Here is a 25,187-nt window from a genome sequence, read left to right as displayed (position 1 = left end):
GTGCCCTGGCTGATGTGGTACGTTACATGGCTGTTAAAGGACACAGGTAGGAACCTTGAGCCTATAGCAAGACCTCATCTATAGCACACACCCCACAGGTCTGCTTGAAGTCAGCTCACAGGATCAAGGGACCACTGAGATCAGCACCCCCCACACCTTCTCACAGGCCTTATCCAATGCCTCCCTATTTCACAAGAAGAACCAAGAAGGCTTGCCAAAGAAACAAAGCATTGTGATTTCAATAGAAATATCATAATTTATTCTGTTGTATAAAAAAAGTCATCCTAGTAACAAAATGTCTTCTTAGAAGAAGAAATATATTATTTCAGGTCATAAATAATCAGCAAACATACAACTGTTGGCAACTAAAAAAAAAAAAAAAAAACACTGGTGTTTTCTGTCAGTGCTGAAAACAAACCTTCTTAGGACCTATTTACAAGATAGTACAGTACTCAAACACAAAAATTGAGGTATTTGGTTCTCTACAAGTAGACACTGACATTTGTGAAGGCAGACTACCTACACAAAAATAAATAAGGTAATTCTCTTATGTGTATGTTGTTGGGAATGGTAATACTGGTAGGTATGTCAAGCATGAAGTTTCTAATAAGAAAAAAAAAAATCAAAAACAAAAAGAAACAGGGGCAAGTGAAGAAACTAGCTCAGAGACCTTTCTCTTCTGCCCTGTTTTGTCAGAGGGACTTGATGTACCCACGATATATTGGTCCCGAACGTGCTGAGTTCAGCAAAGTCTTGATGCTACGTCATCTTCATAACTGCTTAGGAACCAAGTGGAAAGCGGAGGAAATTCAATAAATAAGGACCAGCTCTCATGAGCCCCTCCCAGAGTTATTGCATGGCTCCTCCCAAAGAGGAGTGGCGTCAGGGTGGCTTGTGAAGACCACCGGGACCACCACCACCTTCAACCAGCCCTTTCAGCAGCTGGGCGAGGTCGTGATGGGGCTCTGAAGGTAGCTCAGGGCATTGTTCGTGGGGTGGACGGGGATGGAGACGGGAAAGTTGAAGACAGTGGTGGTGGATGCGCCTCGGTCGAGCACTGCCATGGCCGGGCTCCCTGCCTCAGCAGAGCAGTGTGGGGCCAGCACCTGGGACTCGAACTGCAGCAGCTGGCCCATGAAGCTGAAGTTAGGGGAGATGACGCTCCGTCTCTGCTTCACAAACTCAAAGGCCTCGTCCAGTTTCACTCGGTTAGTCCTCATGAGATAAGCAAGGCAGATGGTAGCTGACCGGGAGATGCCCGCCTGACAATGCACAAATACCCTTCCTCCAGCATTCTTGATGGAGTCTAGAAAACAAAGCGGCCGCTTGGTTACCCGAGAGCCCAAGAGAACCAGCCAAACCCAAGTCTACCATGGCTGAGAAACATCATGAGGGTCCTTCCTGTTCAGAGATGCTCAACATCATCCTCAGGCTATCAATATGAATGCCATTCAGGGTCACAGTGTGAACACTGCAAAAGGACAGCAAGGGATTTAAACCCCACACTGGGTATTTCTCCTTAGCAGAGTGATCCTGGACAAGCCAATCAATTCAACTGTCTGAGCCTCAGTTTGCTACTCTGTCATGTGGGACATTCAATCCACACCTCACGTGTTTTGCTACTGGATGTCTAGGGGAAGGCTCAGGTGAAGATCATTGACGCCTTGACCATAGAGGCTGGGCTCCAGTGGCTAACATGGGGACAGAGTACAGAGAAGTCTCAGGCATCCATGACATTTACCTATGAAATCAATTGCCTCGTTGAACCAGGAGCTGATGTCAGCCTTATGGTTGTCCTCCACCGGGATGCTCTTGTACTGGTAGTGACCCTCGAAATGGTTAGGACAATTGGCTGAGACGTTGATCAAGGCAGTGATACCCAAAGCATCCAGCATGTCCTTGCGGGAAGCATGATAGGCACTGCCCAGGTACAGAAAGGGCAGAATCTCCACGGGTCCACCCTGAAATTCAAAAGAAAAACCCAACACTCGTCAACCTGCCTCAAAGTGAGCACCAGTTTCCACAACCGTAAAATAAAATTAAAAAAAAAAAAAAAAAACACCTCCCTGCTGGAAAAGTGAGCTTTGGGTCTTGAGTGACCTTTTCTCAGCAGTGCTGAGGCATATAAATAAAGAGGGGACAAAGCCCATTGGCAGAGCAGAGCTCACGTCTGCCAGCAATTGGAGACTTGGCTCCATCCAATCACTTCATCGTGGGATAAATAAGATCCCTACGTCCCCCCTCGGGTATAAATAAAGCGGCCGCTACTTTCTGTAACATCCCTGGCAGGGCTCTGCCAACTCTACCCTCCTCGCCCTGGCACCGACCCAGACCCCAGACTAACCTGATCATAGAGCGGGGTGCTGCAGGAGCTGCATCCAGATTCTGCGTTGTCAGGGACACTTGTACTCAGGGGAAGGCTGAGCTCCATAGGGGTCAATTGTTTGCTACACAGCTCCGGGCAGGAAGCTGAAAATGCTTCGTATCCTCCTGAGAATACAAACACACACATTGTTATTTTCCCCCCATTAGTACCACAGGACAGAGCACCTTGACACACTAGTCGCCCTCTCACTAAGGACTGCGAGTTTACAGGGAAGCCTTTGTTCGTGGAGCCAAAGCCAATGACAAGTCCTCTAGAGACGGGGCGCTGGCACCCATGCGCCCTAGGTTGGGGCAGCCAACCACCCCCCTCCCCTAGCTGGGCGCCAGAAATCCCGCACAAGGCCACAGGGGGTGTGCGACCGGCCCGGAGCAGGTACGTACCTTTGAGGAAGAAGACTTGTGTGGTGCGCGCCTCCCGGCAGAGCGCGCCGGCGGCCAGGGCCAGGGTGCCATCGCGTTTGGTGCCATCCAGGGAGCCGCTGCGTTCGTCCAGCAGCACCACGGCGTGGTAGGCGCCGGCCAGCAGGCGACCGCGCAGCTCGGCGTTGGGCACGATGTGCTCCAGGCCCATGGATCCCTTGGCCCGGCGTCGCACGATGGTGCTGAAGCGCACGTTCACCGAGCCGGCGATGTGGCCGGCGTTGAAGGCGAAGAAGGAGCGGCAGTCCAGCAGCAGGCACTGGCCGGCGCGCTCGCGCAGCAGCGTGCGCAGGCCTCCGGCATCCAGGATGCGCACCTCCATCACCATGGCCGGCTTCAGCGCCCCCAGCGTGCTGCTCGCCCCGCTTTGTCTGTGCTCGGAAGCCAACGGCGAGGCGGAGGCTTTCCAACGAAAGCAAGTCTTTCTAGGCGCTGGGACTCAAAAAAGAAAAGAAAAAGAAAAATCTACCCCTGACCTGGGCGCGGGCAGTGTCCTGCGGACTTTTGGCCCCTCACGGTTCCCCGGCCTGTCCTTAAGGGATCGAGTGTCTCGTCCCGCCAGCTAAGTCCTCCGCCGCGCATTCAGCCCGCCCGGGGACCGCGGCTTATATGCGGCCTCTCCGGGAGGCGGGCCGGGGCGGACCCAGCGCTGGCGCGCGCGCGCGCAAAGAAAGAGAGGGAGCGAGAGATAGTGGGGGGGATGGAGAGAGGGAGGGAGATGGTTTGTTTGTTTGAATGGTGGTCACGTGGCGGGGCGGTGACGTCACCCGCCCTGCCCGGCCTGGCGCCGCCAAAGCCAAAGGCAAAGACGTCATCGGCCTCCGAGCGGGGCCAGCTCCCTGGCGCGCTGGCTCGGGTCCCAGCACCCGCCCTGCTGTCCTGGCGCGTCCCCGAGGACGGGCTCGTGCCTTTCTCCCCGGCTTGCCGGGAGGAGGAGGAGGAGGCTGACCTCCGCGACGCACCCCGTGCCACCTGCCAGGCCCTCTCCCCACGGGCGCACCCTGTGCCACCTGCCTGGCCCTCTCCCCACCCTCCCTGGTCTCTGTAGAGTCCTGAGCCTCCGAGCTCCCTGGCCCGACCCCTCCGCACCTTCTTCGCACCCTCCCTCCACCCCCAGCGCAGAGGGGCTTAATTCCTCCTCACTAGCAAGAAGGAGGGAAACTGAGGTTCCCCAGGAGAACAATGTCGCAACTGGCCCAGTCCGCCATACTGCTGGGGTTGGGGGATAGAGGCGACGAAGCGGAGCCTGACGCTGGAGGGGAAGGGGGCGCGAAGAAAGATGAACAACTTCTTGTCCCTGTCTGTGTCGCGGTTACCAAGAACAGCCGGGGTGAGTACAGAAGACACATTCTGGGAAACGTCTTCTGTGCCCCAGGCTTCTCCAATGTCACTTTAAAAGGCGGAACAAGGAAAGTGCCTCCAATCCAACCCTCACTGGCCAAAAAAACAAAACAAAACAAAACCGGTTTTCCCTGCCACAGTGGTCCCTTGAAAACTTGGACCCAAGGTAGGAGGGTGGGAATGCTAAAGATCTCAAGGTCAGGTGTGGAGTCAAGTTTAACGTTTGGGGGAGGGGAGCCGGTGTAGCCGGCAGTGGGGCTCGACAGCGCCTCCAAGAGGTCTGGCTCTGTGTCTCTATTCTGCAGAAGTTAAAGAGCACCCACTGCGCCCTCACCGTGGGCTCTTCCCATCCTCCACCTCCAAGGTACCTTGGCGCATTTCCAGGACTGGCGCACAGCCCCCGGCAAGACCCCGGGAAAGCTGTCATTCGCGAGCATCCCAGGACAGATCTTAGCGCTCAGAGGACGACGTGGACTAGCTGCACTCAAACGTAAACACTGCCCAACTCTGACCCCGGGGCCGATTCAGGAACATTCTGTGGTTTTTCCGCCTCTGCTGGGGGAGGCGGCTTTACTGGCTACCCGGTGTTGTTGCCGTGTGAATTATCTCACCAGAGCCAACCTCTGTACATTTGCCTGTCTTAGCCTGTGGGATCCGTCTGGATTCTTCTAGAAGTTCAAGGTATTGAACTTAAAAAAAAAAAAAAGATATTTCCTACCTTTGAACATTGGTTGGAGGACAACAAAGAAGACTTCAAATAACACCACTTCCCCAGTACCTAAAAAAAAAAAAAAAGCTAACAAGAAGAAATTATTTGTTTACTCTACTTTTTCAGCCAAGGGCCTCAACATATTTTTTGCGTTGAATCATAGAATGTTACAGCTGCTGTCTTTTCAATGCATACCAACCTGATTTGTCTTTTTTTTTTTTTTTTTTTTTTTTACCAAAAGCATCCATTAGGCCTTATCCTAGCCAATTTTTTTTCTTCAAAAAGAAAACTGTTTAAGACAAATATCACAGTGGTATAGCAGTCTGGCACTGGAGTCGGGTGTCTGCTGGTCTCTGTGGATTTTTCCTCTCATGCCCTGCAAACAGTCCAAGCTCCAGGCAAGAGGTTTACTGCTGGTGGATGAGCCTTCAGAGCGGTCCCTGGACAGCTTTGAGGTGCTCCCAAATGAGGCTGGAGGCTCGGGGAGCCCATGCCCTTAACCCCTTCTCCTTATAAGTCACTGGCTCCGTTTTGCCCCTTTTCAGCAGAGCATTTCTTCGAGCACGGCGTGGCCTGGTGTGCTGTGCTTCCGGGTCTGCATCAGAACCTGGAGAGGCAGGGTCTTGTGCAAAGCCCTTTCTTTGGCACGGGGAGCCAGAGGCCCAGCTGAGGAAAAAAAAAACCCTCCTTGTTGAACCACCTGTCACACAGTAGCTGTGGCTGCGGGCCACCTGCTCAGAGATGGCTGGTAAAGGTGTTGCCACCCGTAGCTCCCAATCTGGGCAGTGGGAATGTCAAGGACCTAGCTGAGGAAAGGGAGTCAAAGCGGGGTGAGTCAGTGGATGTCTACTCAGGTTAAGAATAGGCCGTACCTTCCTGGCTTTTTCCCCATTCCATTTGCACTTAAGGACAAACCTGGAGGCAGTGTGGGATGCTGAGAAGGACTTGCCAAAAGGCTTGATTGTGTATGGTGGAGTAAGTCACCGTGTCTCACTCCGTAACAATGGCTATAAACGTGAGAGGTGCTGTGGGAAGACCTGATGCAGCCCGCCTACAGACCCTGTGGGTTACTCTGCCAGAGTTTAGATCTGTCTTACTGTGAGGAGGAAGTGGAGCTCCCACCAATGACAATCAGAAAGTGGCCCCTGCTCACTGTCTGCTGTGTGGCCTTGGGCAAGGGGCTTATTATTTCTGGGCCTCAGTTTCCCCATTTGTAAAACTGGGGATAATACCCATCTGGGACTAACTAAAACAGTGGGGAAAGGGCTGGTGGAGCTCTCTCCCAGGAGAGTGGCAATGTCTCCCAGTGACCTTCTTTCTTTCAAACTTTGATGCTTTTGTGGCACCTCTGGCTTCTGCAGTGGCTTCTCATGTCAATCAGCTGTCATGGTGATAAAATACCTGAAATAAACAACTTATAGGGAAGACAGGTTTATTTTGGCTCATGGTCTCGGGGCACCATTGCAGTGGGCTTTAGGCAAGATGGAACATCGTGGTAGGAGGCCGGGGCACAGCATAGCTGCTCATAACTCGGAAGCTGGGAAGGAGAGAGACTGAGAAATGGAGAGAGAGGGAGAGACCAATCGACCCCAGGGACCTACTTCCCTTTAAGAAGGCCTTACCTCTTGCAGTTTCCACATCTCAATAGCCCACTAAACCGTGACATCATCACCATGTCCTCTGATGGGATCAGAGCCATCTTGATCCTTCCCTGGGGCCCCTTTTCTGAGCATCGCTGCCCTGGGGAGCCAGGTGCCAAAAGCCTTGTGGGGCGAGGAACTTTCCAAATCCAGATGGTAACACTTCTTGCTCTGTGAATACCATTTCCCAACAAATCCAAAGCCTACCAGCCAGGTCTCCGTGGCATCTGTGTGGATCCACTCCTTCTCACTTTGACTTTGGTATTCCAGGAGAGCTGGGGAAGCCCATGTTCTTATCCTTCCCCAAGTCCACAGCTCTGCTCACCGCGCTCTTCCTTTCCCTGACTGCTAAGCAATGCAGCATTCTTCCTCCAGACCCAGCAGAGGGCTGTTTCCATGAGCGAAAACTGTCTTGTTTCTCTGACATCTCCCCAGCTGGGTTCTTTAGCACTGATGGTGTGAAAGACACTTAGATCTTTGTCTTATGTCCCAGGCTGCAAACTTGCTGAAGGACAGTGACTGTTTTTCTCCTGTTTGGAGGCCCTGGGCTGTGGTCTTTAATGGAATTAACACCCATCACATAGTAGGCCCATGGTTTGTAAGCCAGCAGCATTTTTCTTAAAAAAAATATTTTTTATTTATTTTCAAGGAGGGAGAGAAAGAGCATGAATATGGGTATGCTAGGGTCTCTAACTACTGCAAACAAACTCCAGATTGCATTTGACACTTTCACTATTTTTTTTTAAATTTATTTGAGAGTGACAGAGAGAGAAAGAGGCAGAGAGAGAGAGAATGGGCACATCAGGGCCTCCAGTCACTGAAAATGAACTCCAGATGCATGCACCACCTTGTGCATCTATCTGGCTTATGTGGGTACTGGGGAATTGAGCCTTGAACCAGGATCCTTAGGCTTCACAGGCAAGCCCTTAACCACTAAGCCATCTCTCCAGCCCCGCATTTGGCACTTTCTACATCTGGCTTTACATGGGTACTAGGAATTGAACCTGACTCCTTGGGCTTTGCATGCAAGCAGTTTAATTGCTGAGCCATCCCTCTAGCCCCATGTTGTTTTTTTTTTTAAAGTTTTTTTTTTTAATTTATTTGTGAGAGAAAATGAGTGAGCCAGGGCCTCCTACCATTGCAGACAAACTCCAGACGCACGTGTCATTTTGTGCATCTGCCTTTATGTAGATACTGGAGAATCAAACCCAGGCCCACAGGCCTTGTTAGCAAGCCCCTTTAACCACGGAGCCATCGCTCCTGCCCAGCAGTGTTTTGGAGCATGCTGTTGAACTCTTCCAGAAAGGAAGATACGGCAGCGGAAACTGACTAAGCCTCTCCTTGGTGCCAGGTGCAGGATAGATGTCATCTCCTGACCTCATCACAGTGTCCCTGGCAGTGGGAGGCAAGGAAGTAGCTCAGAGAGGGGACATGCCCAGGGTCACACAGCAATTCATATCCAAGCTCAGGGCCTGACGGGCACATGGCCATGTTCTCTCCAGTCTTACTGATGCCTCGTTTTCTGCAAGCTCCGTACTAGCAGCACCAGCCAAGGTCTCTGGCCCCCAGACAGTCTGTGCTGTCCATGAAGGGCCGAGGACCCTGACAGCGGCCCCATGTGGACTGTGGAATCTTCTAGCATTTCCAACTCAGACCCTTGTGGTCCTGCTACCTTTTTTTGCACTTGGCCTACCCTGAGGGGCTGGCAGTGGGTGACCTCATCCTCCACACCCAGGCATGAGGACAGAGCTAGCTGTCATTGCACAATCCTTGCAAACAGATCTCCAGTCAGGCCTCAGAGGCCTGCAGAGCCATCTTATCTCATCCAGCCCCCTTCATGTGAGAGGCAAGGGCTCAGAGAAGTTAGGCAATTTGTCCAAAGTCATGCAGGGTTCAGAACATCCAAACAATAATGTGAGATGTGTGTCCATACCTCTTTATCTCTGAAGGCTGGAGCTCCTTCCACTTTCTTCCTACGTAGTTTGGTTGCTTTTTTTAAACACAGATGTGTCACTTTTGTAACCAAAAAGAAAAAAACAAAAACATTAAAAGACAACCATGAGAGTGGTGGCCCACTTCTTTAATCCCAGCTGAGGTCGAAGGATGAGTCTGAGGCCAGCCTGGGCTACAGAGTGAGTTCTAGGTCAGCCCTGAGCTAGAATGAGACCCTATCAAAAAAAAAAAAAAAAAAAAAAAAACAAGGCTGGAGAGATGGCTCAGAAGTTAAAGACTCTTGCTTGCAAAGGCCTGATAGCTTGTATTTGATTCCCCAGTACCCAAGTAAAGCCAAATGTGTCTGGAGGACGTTTACAGTGACGAGGCCCTGGCACACCCATTCTCTCTCTCTCCTTGCAATAATAATAATATTTTTAATTAGGGCTAGAGAGATGGCTAAGTGGTTAAGGTGCTTACATGAAGCCTAAGGACCCAGGTTCAATTCCCCAGGACTCACATTACACAGATGCACAAGGTGATGCATGTGTCTGGAGTTTGTTTGCAGTGACTAGAGGCACTGTTATGCCCATTTTCTCTCTCTCTCTCTCTCTCTCTCTCTCTTTTCATAAATAAAATGTTTTTGAAATTATAACAGCAATCATATCTGGGGCAATGGGCAACAGTGTTGTTGAACCCAAGTTCAAGTTGGACTCTCTGGGCTAGAATCCCAGGTTACCAGGTAACCCTTGATGTGAGCTCTTGGATGAAAGCCTCTTTCAAACAGCTGGTCCAGGGGAAGGGTTCAGTACACTTCATGTTATCACCGTTAAATGGGTATTTAAACAATCTCTCCCTGGGATGAATTTTAAAGTACCTGTTTTCATCAACTACTTCAATGTGTGGATACACCTTCATCATATTGGACCATTGCTTTTATTTTAGTATTTTAGTGTGTGTGGGTATGTGTTGTGTGTGTGCGCGTGTGCGTGTGCTTGCTCCCACGTGCTCACGTGGAGGTCAGAGGACAGCTTTCAGGTTGATTAGTGCCTGTTCCCCTCATTGGAGGCAGGGTTTCTTGCTCTGGATTCTCCTTCTGATGTTCTTTGCTGGGCCTGCCTTGAACCTCCGGGAAATCCTCCTGCCTCTGCCTCCCATCTCTCCACCACTGTCATTGTTGGCCTACCATGGCTTCTAGCTTTTCATGCAAGGTCTGGGGATCAAACTCAGGTCCTTCGGCTCGAGCAGCAAACACTTTATCCTCTGAACCATCTCTCCAGCCCCCTGTATTTGACTGTTTCTTAAGATTATTACATGTGTATCTAGAGAGAGCTCTGATAGTAAAGCTCTTGCCGTAAGAGCATGAGGACCTGAGTTCAGATTGTCAGCCTGTGATCCCAGCACTTGGAGGCAGAGCTAGACTCCTTGGGGCATGCTAACTACATAGACTAGCTACACTGGTGAGCTGAAGGTTCAGGTGAAAACCCTTGTCTCAATAAATAAGGTAGAGAGCGATGGAGGAAGACACTCACAATCAACCTCTCACACGTGTACACACACACACACACACACACACACACACCACGACAGCTAGTGGACATAGTCATTGACAGTCTTCCTTGCTGACTTTGTGAGGGAGCCACTAGACTCGAAGACATTCAGTACTACTAAGGTAGAAACGTTTACGATGGAAAAGAATTAGAATATGTGATCACTCAACCAACAGACATCTGGGCAGGAAATGGATTTGTTAACAAGCATGGATCCCAGAGGCTCGTTGTCAGGGTAGAGACAGAGGAGCCCAGGAAGGGGCCTCACCCAGCCAGAAAGAAGGAGGATACCTGATGGAGGGAAAGGGGTCTGCCTGGAAGCCTGGAAGTTATTTTGGGCAGGTCAGTTCCACATTGCTGGGATGAACATCCAAACCAGACACAGTTTATGAGAGGAAAGGGTTTATTTCAAGCTTACAGATCCAGGGGATATCCCCTCCACTGGTGGAAGAGGCTGACTCCCATTCATAAGTCCAAGCAGAGAGAGAAACCACCACCAAGCAGCCAGCATCACGAGCAAGCACAGCCAGAGCTCAAAACCCCTCTGCACACCTTTAGGCTGGAATCCAGATCCTTCCCAGAGACAGGACTCTGCTAGGGGCTGAAGCTGCAAACTCAGTTTTAATAGAACCCCTGAGTCTATGGGGGACCTGCATTCAAACTACCGCAGCAGGTGACCCTCACTAGCTACGACTTTCCTCTAGGAATGTGAGATTCCTGCCCTGTCTGCTAGGAACAGTGATAGCCCAGAAGACTGCTGTGTAAGGATGCATTTGTCTTGGGAATAATAATGCCCAAAGCTTTACTGAAGTGACAGTCCCTGTCCAGGACCATGTGCTTTCCTCCTATCTTGGGAACTAGGACATGGTTTCTTGCTTCTCTTGGACTCCAGCACAAACCTCAAAACACAGTCCACTGGGTAAACCCATGAAGACAAGCCCAGGAGCCAGCCAAGGGGCTGGGGGAGCAGGTCCTCACTAACTTATAGAGGCCTCTTCCTGATTCAGTCTACAAGCTATTACCCACTCCCTGCCCTGGAGGGGGCCATTAACACCCAGGGGAGAAGTGATGGCTCATTGCTGGTTCCTTTCCCTCCTTTTTTTGTATTTTTTTTTTTAATGAGAGAGAGAGAAAAAAATGGCATGCCAGGGCCCCCAGCCACGGCATTCAAACTCCAGACGCACATGCCATCTTGTGCGCATGTGCGACCTTGCGTTCTTGCGTCACCGTGCGCGTCTGGCTTATGTGGGACCTGGATAGTCGAACACCGGTCCTTAGGCTTCGCAGGCAAGTGCCTTAATTGCTAAGCCATCTCTTCAACCCTCCTTTCTTTTTTTTTTTTTTTAATAGTGTAGGAATCAAGATATCATTTCATTTTTATAACGAGAAAACAATAATTAATGGTGGGAACAAATGGGGTCATGCGTTATCCACAGAGGATGCGAAGAATCGTGGGTGAAGACTTGGGATTGTGCATCTCACTTTACCTTTGTGGATTAGGTATTTGGGGGCAGTTCTTATTCATAACTGCTCATCTCTCCGGAGTGCCTGCCACGAACCTGGCTCTCTGCTAAGAGCTTCATATTCATGCCCTGATAGCATCATGGCACTGGCCCTTTAGGACCTTTACCACCTCTGTGTGAGAAGATGGAACCAAGGCTCAGACACATCAATCCACTTGTCCACAGATCCACAACAAACGCTCTGTCCCTGCTTTCGACATCTTTTGTCCTTATCTCTCCTCGGCACACCACAGGCGTGGCATGAGGGTGGAGGATGGCGCCATCTCACTCTTCCTTTCTTGGGATGATAATTTGCAGGGGCTCCTTCTAGGTTCCAGAAGAAAGCGAAGCACCTCGGAGTTTCTGCCTGGCCTCCCTGACTCACCCAGCCACACTGGACGGATGATTCATTCACTGGCCTTGACCTCGGCGTGCTTGGCCACCCATTTAGAGTGAAGTCACACCTCCAAGGGCCCTGATGCATTCATGCCTTTCTTCATTCAGGCAAGGAACAGGCCTGGGTGGGTCTGCTGAAGGGCAAGGTTAGGAAGGCCAGCACATGCCTCTGGATGTCCTCGGGTTATGACTGGCCTGCTCACTCTAGCCTGAGCTGTCCCCCAAGGGGGCTGTAGGAGAAAAAGTGCCACAGGCTGAGTGCTTTCTATTGAAAAAACTGGTCAAGGGCCAGCAGGGCGGGTCCTCGTGAGGGCTGCAAGCAAGAATCTATTCCCTGCCTCTCCACCGGCTGCCTCTGGTGTTTGCTGGCCACCCTTGCATTCTTTGGTGAGCAGTCACTCATCTTTGCCTCCATCCGCACCCTATGCCTGTGTCTTCTGTCCTAGTGTCCCCTTCCCATAAGGACACTACTCACGCTGCGTCAGGACCATTCTAAGCACCTCTTTTTAGCTGGAGGACCTCTATAAAGAGATCCCTTTTCCAAAGAAGGCCATATTCTGTAATACTGAGAGTTAGTACTTTACTTCTTTGTTGTGGGGGGGGGGGGAGCTACAGTTCAACCCATAGTAGGACCTGCACCCCTCTAAATGCCTTGGAGATGTTTGCTCCGGATATGAGGGGGGACTTGCTCTTGGATAGGATGACTCAATACCATAAACATGCCATCTGGCCCACGCAAGGATGTCCACTTAACTTGATCCTCATGAAAATACCAAGGGTGTGTCGTTATATTTTTGTTGCGTTTTTCTCCTAAATTAAATAAGTTGACATGAAATAACAATCAAAAATTAGCCTGGAGAAATGAGTAAAGGTCGGGGGGGAGTGTCAGTGAAAGTGGGAGTAGGTCCTACTAGATATGAAAACATGCCACAGAGCTTCCGTAACTAAGACGCTGTGCTGGGAAATATGAGGACCAGGACAGCCAGGGACACTGGAGAGTCCAGATATACCCTGAGCGCCTCTCAGCTCTCTGGGGCATGACAGACTGACGTAAACAGTGCTGGGATCATTGGATTTGGAGATTTAAAAAAAAAAAAAGGTAAATGTGAATCTATGAGCTGAGGCTCTAGTTCAGTGGTGGAACACTTGCCTAGCATAACTGAGGCCCTGGGCTCAAGCCCCCAGCACTGAAGGAAAAGAAAAACCAAAAACAGAAAAGTGAATCCATATCTTACACCAAACCCCTGGATAAACTAAAAAATGATCAAAGATCCAAATTTTCAAAAAAAAAAACCTTACAACTTCTACAAGAACACATGAAAAGACCCTTTTAGAATTCAACAAGAAATATTTTTAAAATATTTTTTATTTATTTACTTTTTATTTATTTATTTATTTATTTGACAGGGACAAAGAGGCGAGGCGGTGGGGAGTGGAGAATGGGTGTGCAAGGGCCTCCAGCTGCTGCAAAGGAACTTCAGAGATGCATGCCGGAGTGCCTACCAATGAAGGCTCATGATGTTGACAACATTCTCTCCAACAATTCAGAAAAAAAATACTCCCACAAACAAAGCATGTCAAGACTAACCATTATGAAGTAGTTGTGGTAAGTATATGCATGGATGACCAGGAGGAGAACACAATAAGTCATAGAAAGACAAATGCAGGTCTGAACTGAGGCTTAGTAGTTAAGGCGCTTGCCTGCAAAGCCTAAGGACCCAGCTTCTATTCCCCAGTACCCACGTAAACCAGGTGCCCATGGTGACGCATGTGTCTAGAGTTGATTTGCAGTGGTTAGAGACCCTGGCATGCCCATTCTCTGTCTCTCTCTGTCTCTCTCTCTCTCTCTCTCTCTCTGCCTCTTCCTCCCTCCTTTCTCCCTCTCTCTCTAAAATACATAAATATTTTTTAAAAAAGAAAGAAAGGCAAATGCAGCACAAATCCACGTGCGCGTAGAATCTTAGAAAGGCAGATTCGTAGAACCAGAAAATAGAACGGTAGTGAGCAGATGGCTGGCAACGGAAAGATGCTGGCCAAATCTTTGCTTCAGCAGGATGAATAAGTTCTGAAGGTCCGATATGTAATGCAGTGCCTGCAGCTTATTTTGTTTTTAAGGTTTATTTTTGTGCATGAGCCTGAGATTGGGGAATGCTAGGTCCTCTTGCTGCTGCTGAATATAGCCGGATATTTGTACCACTTTTTGCATCCGGCTTTGTATAGGTGATTTAGCCATTGAACCCTGGCCGGCACACTTTGCAGGCAATCACCTCTCACTACTGAACCATCTTCCCGACCCCCTATGGTTTTCAATACTGTAGATTTGAAACTTGCTAGGTGGCTCTTCAATTTCCCACCACCCCCATATAAAAGGTACCCATGTGCAGTGATAGACACGTTAACTAGCTTGACTGTGACAATGCTTTCACAATGTACATGTGAACTATCAAATATATCCATATGTATGTATGCTGACATTGTACAGCTCAGATATCTAGTAATTTTTGTCAATTATATCTCAATAAAGCTGGAGGGGAAGCATGAGGGTTCATGGACAGTATTCTTTCAGTCTTAAGAACAGCCCTTGCAGTGAGATGTGGTGGCACATGCCTTTAATCCTAGCACTTGGGAGGCAAAGGTAGGAGGGTCACTGTGAGTTCGAGGCCACCCTGAGACTACAGTGTGAATTATAGGCCAGCCTGTGCTAGAGTGAGACCCTACCTTGAAAAAACAAAAAAGAAAAAGAAAAAGAAAGAAAGAACTTCATTGGGGGCTGGGAAGATGGCTCAGCAGTTAAAGGTATTTGCTTGCAAAGCCTGCCAAATCCAGATTCAATATCCAAACCACTCATCTAAGCCAGCTGCCGAAAGCAGTATGAGTGTCTGGAGTTCATTTGCAGTGACAAGAGCCCCTGGCATACCTATAGACAAACAATATAAATAAATAATTTTTTTAAAACAGGGATGTGGACACAGAAAGATTAGAAGCCTTCCTCAATTACATAACAAGTTGGAAGACAGCCTAGGTTATATGAGATCCCATCTCAAGAAACAAAATCAGGCTGGCGATGTAACTCAATGGATGGAATGGCTGTCTACCATGGAAAGTCCTGAGTTTGACCCCCAGCATGACATGAACTGAACATGGTGGTGCATACCTATAATGCTAGCACACAGAAGGCAAAGGCAGAGGATGGGGGGAATGAGACTTCAAGGTCATCCTCAGCTATATAGTGAGTTCAAGGTCAGCCTGGGACACATGAGACCCTATAAAAGAAAGAAGGAAGGAAGGAAGGGAGGGAGGGAAGGAAGACAGACAGAGGGCAGGAGGAAGGGAGGGAGAAAGTGGTAGAATGCACCATAATCCAGTGGTAGAGTGTCCATTTTAGCACGTGGAAGGCCTCATGTTTGATCACTAACACACCAAGAAGAAGGTAATGAGTTAAGTGAGTTAATTTTCTTCATAGACTATCCAAAGCGCTAACAGACTTTTCTTGTGCATCTCACTAGCATTACCACTCACAGGGCTACTTTTCTGTTCTCTTAAACTCAATGCATTCAGATACTTCTCAAGATTGGAGAATGACCGAGATTATAATAAAGCAATTATGGACTTAATCCCATGATTCACCTTGTAACCCATATGCAATCGGTGGGAAGGTGTGAGATGAATGTATAGAAGGTAAAACCAGCTGGCCGTGGTGGTACACGCCTTTAATCCTGGGCCGAGGTAAGAGGCCTGCTGGGAGTTCAAGACCAGCCTGGGCTAGAGTGAGACCCTGCTTCAGAAAAACATAAAAAGACAAAACCTAAAAACCAACTCCAAAGCAGACTCAGTTTCTCCTCCTCTACTCTTAACAATATACATTATGTGTGGTACCAGATGTGTGAGCTAGTCCACTCCACACAAAGCAAGCACTGAGCTCTGCAATGGCCACCCAGTCAATATCCTCCAATCCCAGTCAGTTATGACACCGTGGATCCCACAGTCAAGGATGCAGTATCCAAGGATACTCCTCCCCTATTTTATTTTATTTTAAAATATTTTATTTATTTATTTAAGAAAGAGAGAGAGTGGGAATGCAATCTGGTCTACCCATTGTGGAAAACAGTGTGGAGGTTCCTAAAACAGCTAAAGATTGATCTACCATATGACCCAGCTATAGCACTCCTAGGCATATATCCAAAGGACTCATCTCATTTCCTTAGAAGTATGTGCTCAACAATGTTTGTTGCTGCTCAATCTATAATAGCTGGGAAATGGAACCAGCCTAGATGTCCCTCAACAGATGAGTGGATAATGAAGATGTGGTACATTTATACAATGGAGTTCTACTCAGCAGAAAAGAAAAATGAAGTTATGAAATTTGCAGAAAAATGGATGGACCTGGAAAGGATTATACTAAGTGAGGTAACCCAGGCCCAGAATGCCAAGCGCCACATGTTCTCCCTCATATGTGGATCCTAGCTACAGATAATTGGGTTTCTGCATGAGAAGGAAAATACTTAGTAGCAGAGGCCAGTAAGTTAAAAAGGAGACATAAAGGGAAGAGAAAGGAAGGGAGGAGGGTACTTAATAGGTTGATATTGTATATATGTAAGTACAATGATTGAGATGAGGAGGTAATATGATGGAGAATAGAATTTCAAAGGGGAAAGTGTCAGGGGGGAGGGAGGGAATTACCATGGGATTTTTTTTATAATTATGGAAAATGTTAATAAAAATTTAAAAATTAAAATAAAATAAAATAAAATTTAAAAAGAGAGAGAGAGAGAGAGGGAGGGAGAGAGAAAGAGGCAGATGAAAGAGAGAATGGGCACACTAAGGCCTCTAGCCACTGCAAATGAACTCCAGACACATGCACCCCCTTGTGCATCTGGCTTAGATGGGTCCTGGAGAATTGAACCAGGGTCCCTAGGCTTCCCAGGCAAACGCCTTAACTGCTAAGCCATTTCCCCAGCCCCCATCTCCTATTTTAGATGCCTGTTGAGACCCCAAGCTTGTCTGAATTGAACTTGTGACCTACCATTATAAACTGGAGTTGCCTCAACCTTCCTTACATTCAATTAATTTGCTTGAGCGGCTCACAGGGCTGAGGAAAACACATTTTTTCCCTCATTTATTGAAAAGAGAGAGCATCACGAGGTGCAGGAAAACTAGAAGAATATCCCCTGGAGACCATGGGAAATGTAGCATGCTTTATTCAGCTAGAAATCTGTCACACCAGACTCCATGCAGGGAAAATCCCACATTTCTCTTTCTGCTCTGCTCTTTGCTCCTTGTCCAGAGTTCAATGGATATTTTATATCAACCATAACAGAAGTGGCCAGATGCCAAAAACCTTATGTCATGTGTTTACATTATCCCTACTCTGCTGACTCATTCCTAGCCGGATGTCCGCAGACGCCATCTTGGCCAGTACACCTCGTTTACACTTGTAGCGTGTTGCCCAACATAGTTCAGGGACATCATGCCTTCCTAGTAAATACAGTCTCTATCAAAAGTCCCATAGGGGCTGGAGAGATGGTTTAGCGGTTAAGGCACTTGCCTGTAAAACCAAAGGACCCAGGTTTGATTCCCCAGTACCCATGTAAGCCAGATGCACAAGGTTGTGCATGCGTCTGAAGTTTGTTTGCAGTGGCTGGAGGCCCATTCTCCCACTCTCACTGCTTTCTCTCCCTCTCTCTCTCTCTCATCAATTAAAAAAAATGAAAATTAAAATTTTTTAAGTCCCATGGAAAAGCAATAAATAAAGTTTTTTAAAAGTCCCATGAGCCAGGCATGGTGGTACATGCCTTTAATCCAAGCACACAGATGGCTGAGGTAGAAGAATTGTTGTGAGTTAGAGGCCAGCTGGAGGTACAGAGTGAGTTTTCAGGTCACCCTGGGCTATAGTGAGACTCTGATTCAAAAAAAAAAAAAAAATGTTCCATGATCCATGGGCTTCATGAGAAGCTGATCCTAAAACTGATAAGAAAATCAAAATTACTAGAATGCTATAATAAAGGGAAAAAATAAATGAAAAGAAACAAAGTTATGGGACCTTCACTTCTTGATTTCAGAACTTGCTCTACATAGCTACAAGTGTCGAGGCAATGTAGTACAAGCTAAGCAGTGTTAGCTGGACCCATGGGACAGAAATGACAGTCCAGAAGTGAACCCACATGCCTGCGGTCAATTGATGGTTGATGAAGGGCTCAAGACAGTTCTCTGAGGAAAAGGACAACCCGTTAAGAAACAGTGTCAGAATAATGGGCTGTCCATCCTCATGCAAAAGGAGCCCCCTACCTCTCACCATAACAAAGGTTAACTCAAAATGGATCCTTGAAGTGAGTGTAATGGCTAAGGCAACAACAACTTTAGAAGAAAACATGGAGCAGGTCTACAGAATTCAAAACTTTGAGCTGGCCATGGGGGCACATGCTTTTAATCCCAGCACTTGGGAGGCCAAGGTAGGAGAATTACCATGAGTTCAAGACCACCCTGAGACTACAGTGTGAATTCCAGGTTAACCTTGACTAGAACAAGAACTACCTCAAAAAAAAAAAAAAGGAAAGAAAAAAAATTCAAAACTTTGAACTCAGCAAAAATTTCTCTGTTTTTAACATTTTTGTTGTTGTTGTTGAGGTATGGTCTCAATCTAGCTCAGGCTGACCTGGAATTTACTCTGTAGTCTCAGGGTGGCCTCAAACTCACAGTGATCCTCCTACCTCTGCCTCCCGTGTGCTGGGATTAAAGATGTGCACCACCACACCCGGCTTCTCTTTTTTAACTTTTTATTGACAACTTTTATAAGTACAGACAATATACTATGATCATTATCCCCTCCCACCAATCCCTTTCAGCCCTCCCAAATCTCCATTGAATCCTTCCTCCTTTCCAGATAAAGATATCTTAAATATAATACCAAAATAGGATTGACACAGGCAAAAAAAAGATTTAAAGTTTTCTGTTCATTAAAAAAAGCCATTAGGTAAGTATGTTATCTACTTTGACTGTCCTTCGTTAGTTCATAATTTTAACATATGAAAAATGATCACATTGCACACATTATACTTATATAATTTGATTTGTCAGTTACACCTCATAAAGCCGGTAAGGGAGTACAGACACTATTAAGAAAAGCAAAACAGCTGAGTCTGCTGGTACACATAATCCCAGCATTCAGGAGGCTGAGGTAGGAGGATCACCACAAGTTTAAGTCCATGCCAAGATGCTGTCCCAAGAAAAGAGAGAGAGAGGGAGAGATGAGGACTCAATTGGCTAACCAAATTCAAGAAGATAACCTTCATCTAATATTTGCAAAGAATTTCTAAAGCTTAAGAATCCTTAAGAAAATGAGCAAATGGCCTGGAGACATGGCTCAGCGGTTGAGTACGCTTCCTGCACAAGCATGAGGGGGCCTGGAACCGCCTGCGCTTGAGTCTCCAGAGCCACGTAGACAGCTGGGTGTGGCCGTGCAGGTCCGTGGCCTCAGTCCCACAAAGGACGGCAGAGATCAGAGCATCATCTGGGCTTGTGAGAAGCAGCAAGTTGTGGTGCCAGTGAGAGAATGCAGCTCAAAGAAGAAAGAGTGGGAGAGCAGTGGAACGGGACACCCACTGTTCCGCTTCAGCCGCCACAGGTGAGTGCACAGGGTGCGTGCGCGTGTGCACACACACACACACACACACACACACACACACTACCACCTTTTATACACACAGGCAAAAAATAAATATAAGCAAGCAACACACTTGGGGGTTTCTCAGAGAGGATTTGTGAATACTCATTGAGCACCTCCAAGTAAATGCTCAGTATCACCAGCCATAGGGAAATGCTGGCAGAAGACGCATGCCCCACCCAGCACATGCTAGAGTGACTGCCGTTTAGATGACAGTTCATATAGCAAGTGGTGGCTGAGTGTGGAGGACTTCAAACAGTCCAGGTAGAAACATAAAACGGTGCAGCGTGGAGCTTCCTCAAAAGGTTAAATATAACATTACCACATGACCCAGCAATTCTCCTAGCTATCTACCTAAAAGGAGTGAGAAATGGATCCCCATCAAGGCAATGTGAGTCAATGTGCATAAAAGCATTATTCATATATCCCTAATTGGAAACGCCCTAAATTCCTACCAGCTGATGAAGGTGTAGGCAAAGTGGGGTCTATCCATGCTCGAGGTCTAACCACTACTTCAGCAAGCAATCGAGGGAAGCAAGCCATCCATCCGCAAAATAAACCAGACTCAGAAAGAGAAATACGGTGGACTCCAGATTGTCGTCTCTGCTTATGTGTGTATGTGTGGGTCATGAAAGTAGAAAGGAAACCATGAGAGAGGAGAAAGAGATCTTAAAGGAGAGGGAGAAGGCTGGAGGAATGGCTTAGCGGTTAAGGTGTTTGCCTGCAAAGCCAAAGGACCCAGGTTCGATTCCCCAGGACCCGCACTAGCCAGATGCACAAGGGGGCGCACACATCTGGAGTTCGTTTGCAGTGGCTAGAGGTCATGGAGCACCCATTCTCTCCCTCTCTCTCTCTCTCTCTCTCTTTCTCTTTCTCTGTCAAGGAAATAAATAAATATTAAAGGAGAGGGAGACAGAGAAAAACCAAGAGTACTGGAATACGCATGATATGGAAGCAGGAGAGGAGGGCCTATTTAGGGGGAGAAGAGCAGCCTCAGGGAGGAAGGGGATCCAATTTAAACAAAGCATGAGAGCAACATAATGAAACCCATCACTTCGGATGCAAAAAGAAAGGACAGGAAAAGAAGGACGAGGTGGGAAAGGAAGGGAATCGAAAGGGAAAGTCAATAAATGCATGTGTAGCAGTTACCTTCTTGTTACCAGGGCAACATACCAGACCAAAAGCAGAGCATGGAAGGAAAGGATTTATGTTGGCTTACAGTCTTGAGGGCAAGTTTCATCATGGGATGGCAGAGCAGAGGCTGGGCATCACCTCTTGTCATAGTAGCCTGAAGGTAGCAGCCAGAGTGAGCTGGCTCTGGCAAGAGGGACTTGGGCTGTATTACCTAATGTCCATCCCAAGTAAAACACTTCCTCCAGCACGGTCCCACCTCCCAAGTTGAACGTGAGACTTTATCACAAATACATGAAGCTATGGCAAACACTACATTCAAACCACCACAGCACACTACCACATGGATGAACATCAGAGACTTTGTCATAAGTGGAAGAAGCCAGACCCAAGCCTCTATATTTTATATATCTCCATTTATACAATGCATTAACAAAAGGCACCTTTAGAGAAGTAGGAAATAGATCAGTAGTTACCTAGGGTTCGAGTGCAAACTCTGAGTTATAAACTTGAATAAGGAGAAATTTACAACATTTAACATGTACCACAATAAATCTTTATTACTAATATTATTACTGATTTTTTGTTAGGCTGGGATCAAACCCAGGGCCTTGTGCATGCTAAACAAGCTCTCTACTATTAAGCAAATATATCCCTAGCCATACATCTATTTTTTTCAAAAACATTTAGTTCAAGGTTGTGTTTTATGGTAATGCTGTGTTATTTAGTCTTTGCATTAATAACTAGTAGCTGGGAACATTTACTTATTTATTTTTTAATTTATTTAAATTTTTCTCTATTTATTTGAGAGAGAGAGAATGAATATGTGCACCAGGGCCTTTAGCCACTGCAAATGAACTCCAGACCCATACACCCCTTTGTGCATCTGGCTTACTTGAGAGCCGGGGAATCGAACCAGAGTCCTTCGGTTTTTCAGGCAAGTGCCTTAACCGCTAAACCATCTCTCTAGTCCTACTTTTGTATTTTTAAAACAATTTTATTTATTAGTTTACAGCAAAAAGGACAGAGAAGAGAGTGAGAGCAAGCTCCCCAGGGCCTCTAGCCACTGCCAATGAGCTCCAGCTGCATGCACCACTTTGTGTATCTGGCTTTACATAGGTTCTGGGGAATCAAGCCCAGGCCTTTAAGCTTGGCAGGTAGACATCTTAACCATGAGCCATCTCTCCAGCCCCTACTTGCATTTGATTAGTAGAAATGTAAGAGAAATTCAACTTGATTTTTTGCATCTGAACATTCATTATTAATAAAAATTTAGTCAAAAACATTGTGGGCAGGGCTGGAGAAATGGCTTAGCGGTTAAGGCACTTGCCTGCAAAGTCTAAGGACCCAGGTTCAATTCCCCAGAGCCCATGTAAGCTAAATGCACAGGGTGGTGCATGCATCTGGAGTTCATTTGCAGTGGCTGGAGGCCCTAGTGCACTCATTCTCTGTGCCTCTGTCTCCCTCTCTCTCTCTCTCTTTCTCTCACTCTCAAATAAATAAATAGATAAAATACTTACAAAAAACATTGTGGTCAAATTATTGTGAAAAAACTTATGTGCTTGGTTTAGATAGCCATAATGAAGAGTAAAGACTGGAGCTGGGCGTGGTGGCACATGCCTTTAATCCCAGCACTTGGGAGGCAAAGGTAGATGGATCACGGAGTGTTTGAGGCCACCTGAGATTACATAGTGAATTCCAGGGCAGCCTGGGCTAAAGTAAGACCCTCCCTCAAAAAACAAACAAAAGAATAAGGATTTTATTTTCAGGAAAAGAGCACTTGGGAGATGGATAGATTGCTCAGCAGTTAAGGCACTTGCCTAGAATGCCTAACAATTTAGGTTTAATTCCCCAGCATCCACATAAGCTGGATGCACAAAGTGGTACTTCCATCTGGAATTTGTTTGTAGTGGCAAGAAGCCCTGGTGCACCCATTCTCTCTCTCTCTCTCTCTCTCTCTCTCTCTCTCTCTCTCTATCTATCTATCTATCTTTCCTTGTAGGCTGATATAATAGGTACACCAGGACCTCTAGCCACTGCAAACAAACTCCAGACACATGCCCACCCTGTGAATCTTGCTTTACATGGGTACTGGGGAACCAAACTTGGGTCCTTCGGTTTTGCTGTCAAGTGCCTTAACTGTTAAGCCATCTCTTCAGCTCCAAAAATAGTTTTTAAAAATTTTATTTATTTATTTGCTTATTAGAGGGAAAGAGGAAGATACAGAGAGAATGGGTGCACCAGGACCTCTAGCCACTACAAACTCCAGACGCATGTGCCACCATGTGCATCTGGCTTATGTGGGTACTGGGGACTCAAACCTGGGTCCTTATGATTCACAGGCAAGTGGCTTAATTGCTAAGCCATCTCTCCAGCCCCAAAATATTTTTCTAAAAAAGAAACAAGCACTTGTTGGGGCTGGGGAGATGGCTCAGCAGTTTAAGGCACTTGCTTGCAAAGCCTGATGGCCAAGGTTCATTTACCAGCACCTATATAAGCTAGATGCACAGTGACCCAAGTATCTGGTGTTAGTTTGCAGTTACAAGAGGTCCTGGCATGCCTGTGCACACCACACACACATATGCACACATACACGCGCAAATAAATAAATAATGAATAAATAAATACATATGGCTTAGTTTAGGCTTCAGAGGACCTCTGACTGCTGGGAGCCCCTTCTTGGTCTTTCTCCGACTGTTACTTTTGTACATCATGTATAAGTAGAAGTGAGTGGACAAGTGCTTAATTCCAAGTGACTCCATAACTGATTATGAAGGAGGCAGACAGATCATGAGTCCCCCTCCCCCAGGATTTTTGAGGACATCCAGTTGAGTCCAAGGAATTTAGCCAATATTGAGAAATGAACATCCATAGGAGATTTAGTATGAAGGAAAATTGGGAGCTTAACAAAAGAACCAAGCTGAAAATGGCTGGTCTGATCATGGCCACTGTGCATTTTTTCTTTGACTTTCTCTGTGATTTTTTTTTTTTTTACACAAGCTCAGTGCACAAGTTCCAACCAGGAAGCTGGAGCCTTTGGGTGAGAGTACAAGGTTTAGTCTGGGAATCAGTTTGCACCTGAGCCTCCCCTAAGGCCTTCCTCGCTGTGATAGGCTGGGGAGTTACCACCCCTCTTCCTGTAGAGGGTTCACGTAGTGTCATGACACCATAGCAAATCTGACCATGAAGGGATTCGTTTCAGTATAGGGCTCTTCACTTCCAAGTAATCTTGATTCTCAGAATCCTAAACAAAATCTAATCATAAGGAACTTCATAAGGGCTGGACGCTGCCCTTAAGAGCCATCAACAGGCCTGGGGCTTCTCCTGGGAGTGAGGCCATGGCCCAGAAGATTGAGGGCAGGACATTGGCGTGTTCCCAACCTGGGACAATGAGACTCACTCATTTAAGGTGTGAGGAGGAGGCCAATTCACAGAGCAGCGCTCTCAGCATGATAGCACATAGTAAGTACTGAGCCGATTGATTAGTGTCAGCAGCATTGTTTAATCCTCTGAATAACTGTGGGTCCAGAGAGGCAATGCAAGGCCTTGCTGGGGGTCCTAGCTGCTTGCTTTAGTGATCTACAAAGAGCCAGGGGAAGCCATGCCCTGGGGCAAGCTCCTAGCAGGCAGAGTGCAGGGCAGGAAGGGTCAGCCAAGGACAGGGTGCCAGGCAGACAACACTCCAGTTTCCTTGGCCTATGAACCTGCTCCTCATCTAGGTTTGGGGTAGTAACTGTGACACCTCTTTACTGAGTCACTTAGGTACCTCAAGGCCGGCCTGGGAAATCTCAACTCAAAACATGGAGTGGGTACATTAAAACACCCTGGGCTTCAGGGCCTACACTGGACAGGTGTTTACTGACAATTGTCACAGGTCATGACAGCCTGGACAATCGAGGTATGAGGTAAGCAAGAAACATTGCCCTGGGGCACACTCACACAAAGACACACCAGTATACACACACACACGCACACACACACACACACAATCATCACCCTCACCACCACCAACAACAATATACAGAGAGGAATACATAAACAGAAAAACATACTCAGAAATATATATATACATATACACAGATATATAATATATATTATATATACACATATATACATGCTCATAAATACATACACACACACCCTTGACATACCTAAACAAACATAACCCCAAACATAAGTACATGCAAACATACGCGTATGCAAAACACACACACACAACACATGCATTCCCCTACAGGTAAGGCACACACAAAATACACAAACACAGGCATGCACGTAATATTTCATAAGCTCTATGTTCCTGACTGGGTGAGGGTTTATAGAATTCTTTCTGTAGAAATGGATAGAGGTGTGACCTGGGCTGACTTTCTCTAAAAGACACTGGGAAGGCTTCTCACATAGCAGACCATCACTGGGTCCCTCTCCTGGTATCTTCCCATCTCTGTTAACAGTTCTATGACTAGCAGAGGTGGGCCCTCATGCACTTGAAGGTCCTAGACCACCACAGCAATTTTCTCCAGG

At 47.1% G+C, this 25,187-nt stretch overlaps 1 protein-coding gene across 1 annotated transcript; it reads right to left on the bottom strand.

Annotated features, from left to right (window-relative positions):
• Positions 1-236: 236 nt before the first annotated feature.
• Positions 237-3,394, bottom strand: Dusp1 (dual specificity phosphatase 1). Its single transcript, XM_004665020.2, has 4 exons — positions 2,767-3,394; positions 2,345-2,490; positions 1,742-1,961; positions 237-1,306 (listed from the first exon to the last, which is right to left on the bottom strand). The coding sequence occupies exons 1-4, from the start codon at positions 3,131-3,133 to the stop codon at positions 936-938; spliced, it is 1,104 nt and encodes a 367-aa protein (XP_004665077.1). The 5' UTR covers positions 3,134-3,394; the 3' UTR covers positions 237-935.
• Between the last annotated feature and the right edge of the window lie 21,793 nt (positions 3,395-25,187).

Source organism: Jaculus jaculus, chromosome 6 (assembly GCF_020740685.1).
Source record: "Jaculus jaculus isolate mJacJac1 chromosome 6, mJacJac1.mat.Y.cur, whole genome shotgun sequence".
Taxonomy (NCBI): domain Eukaryota; kingdom Metazoa; phylum Chordata; class Mammalia; order Rodentia; family Dipodidae; genus Jaculus; species Jaculus jaculus.
Note: the sequence above shows the minus strand (reverse complement) of the source record. Positions and strands in the feature narration are given on the sequence as shown.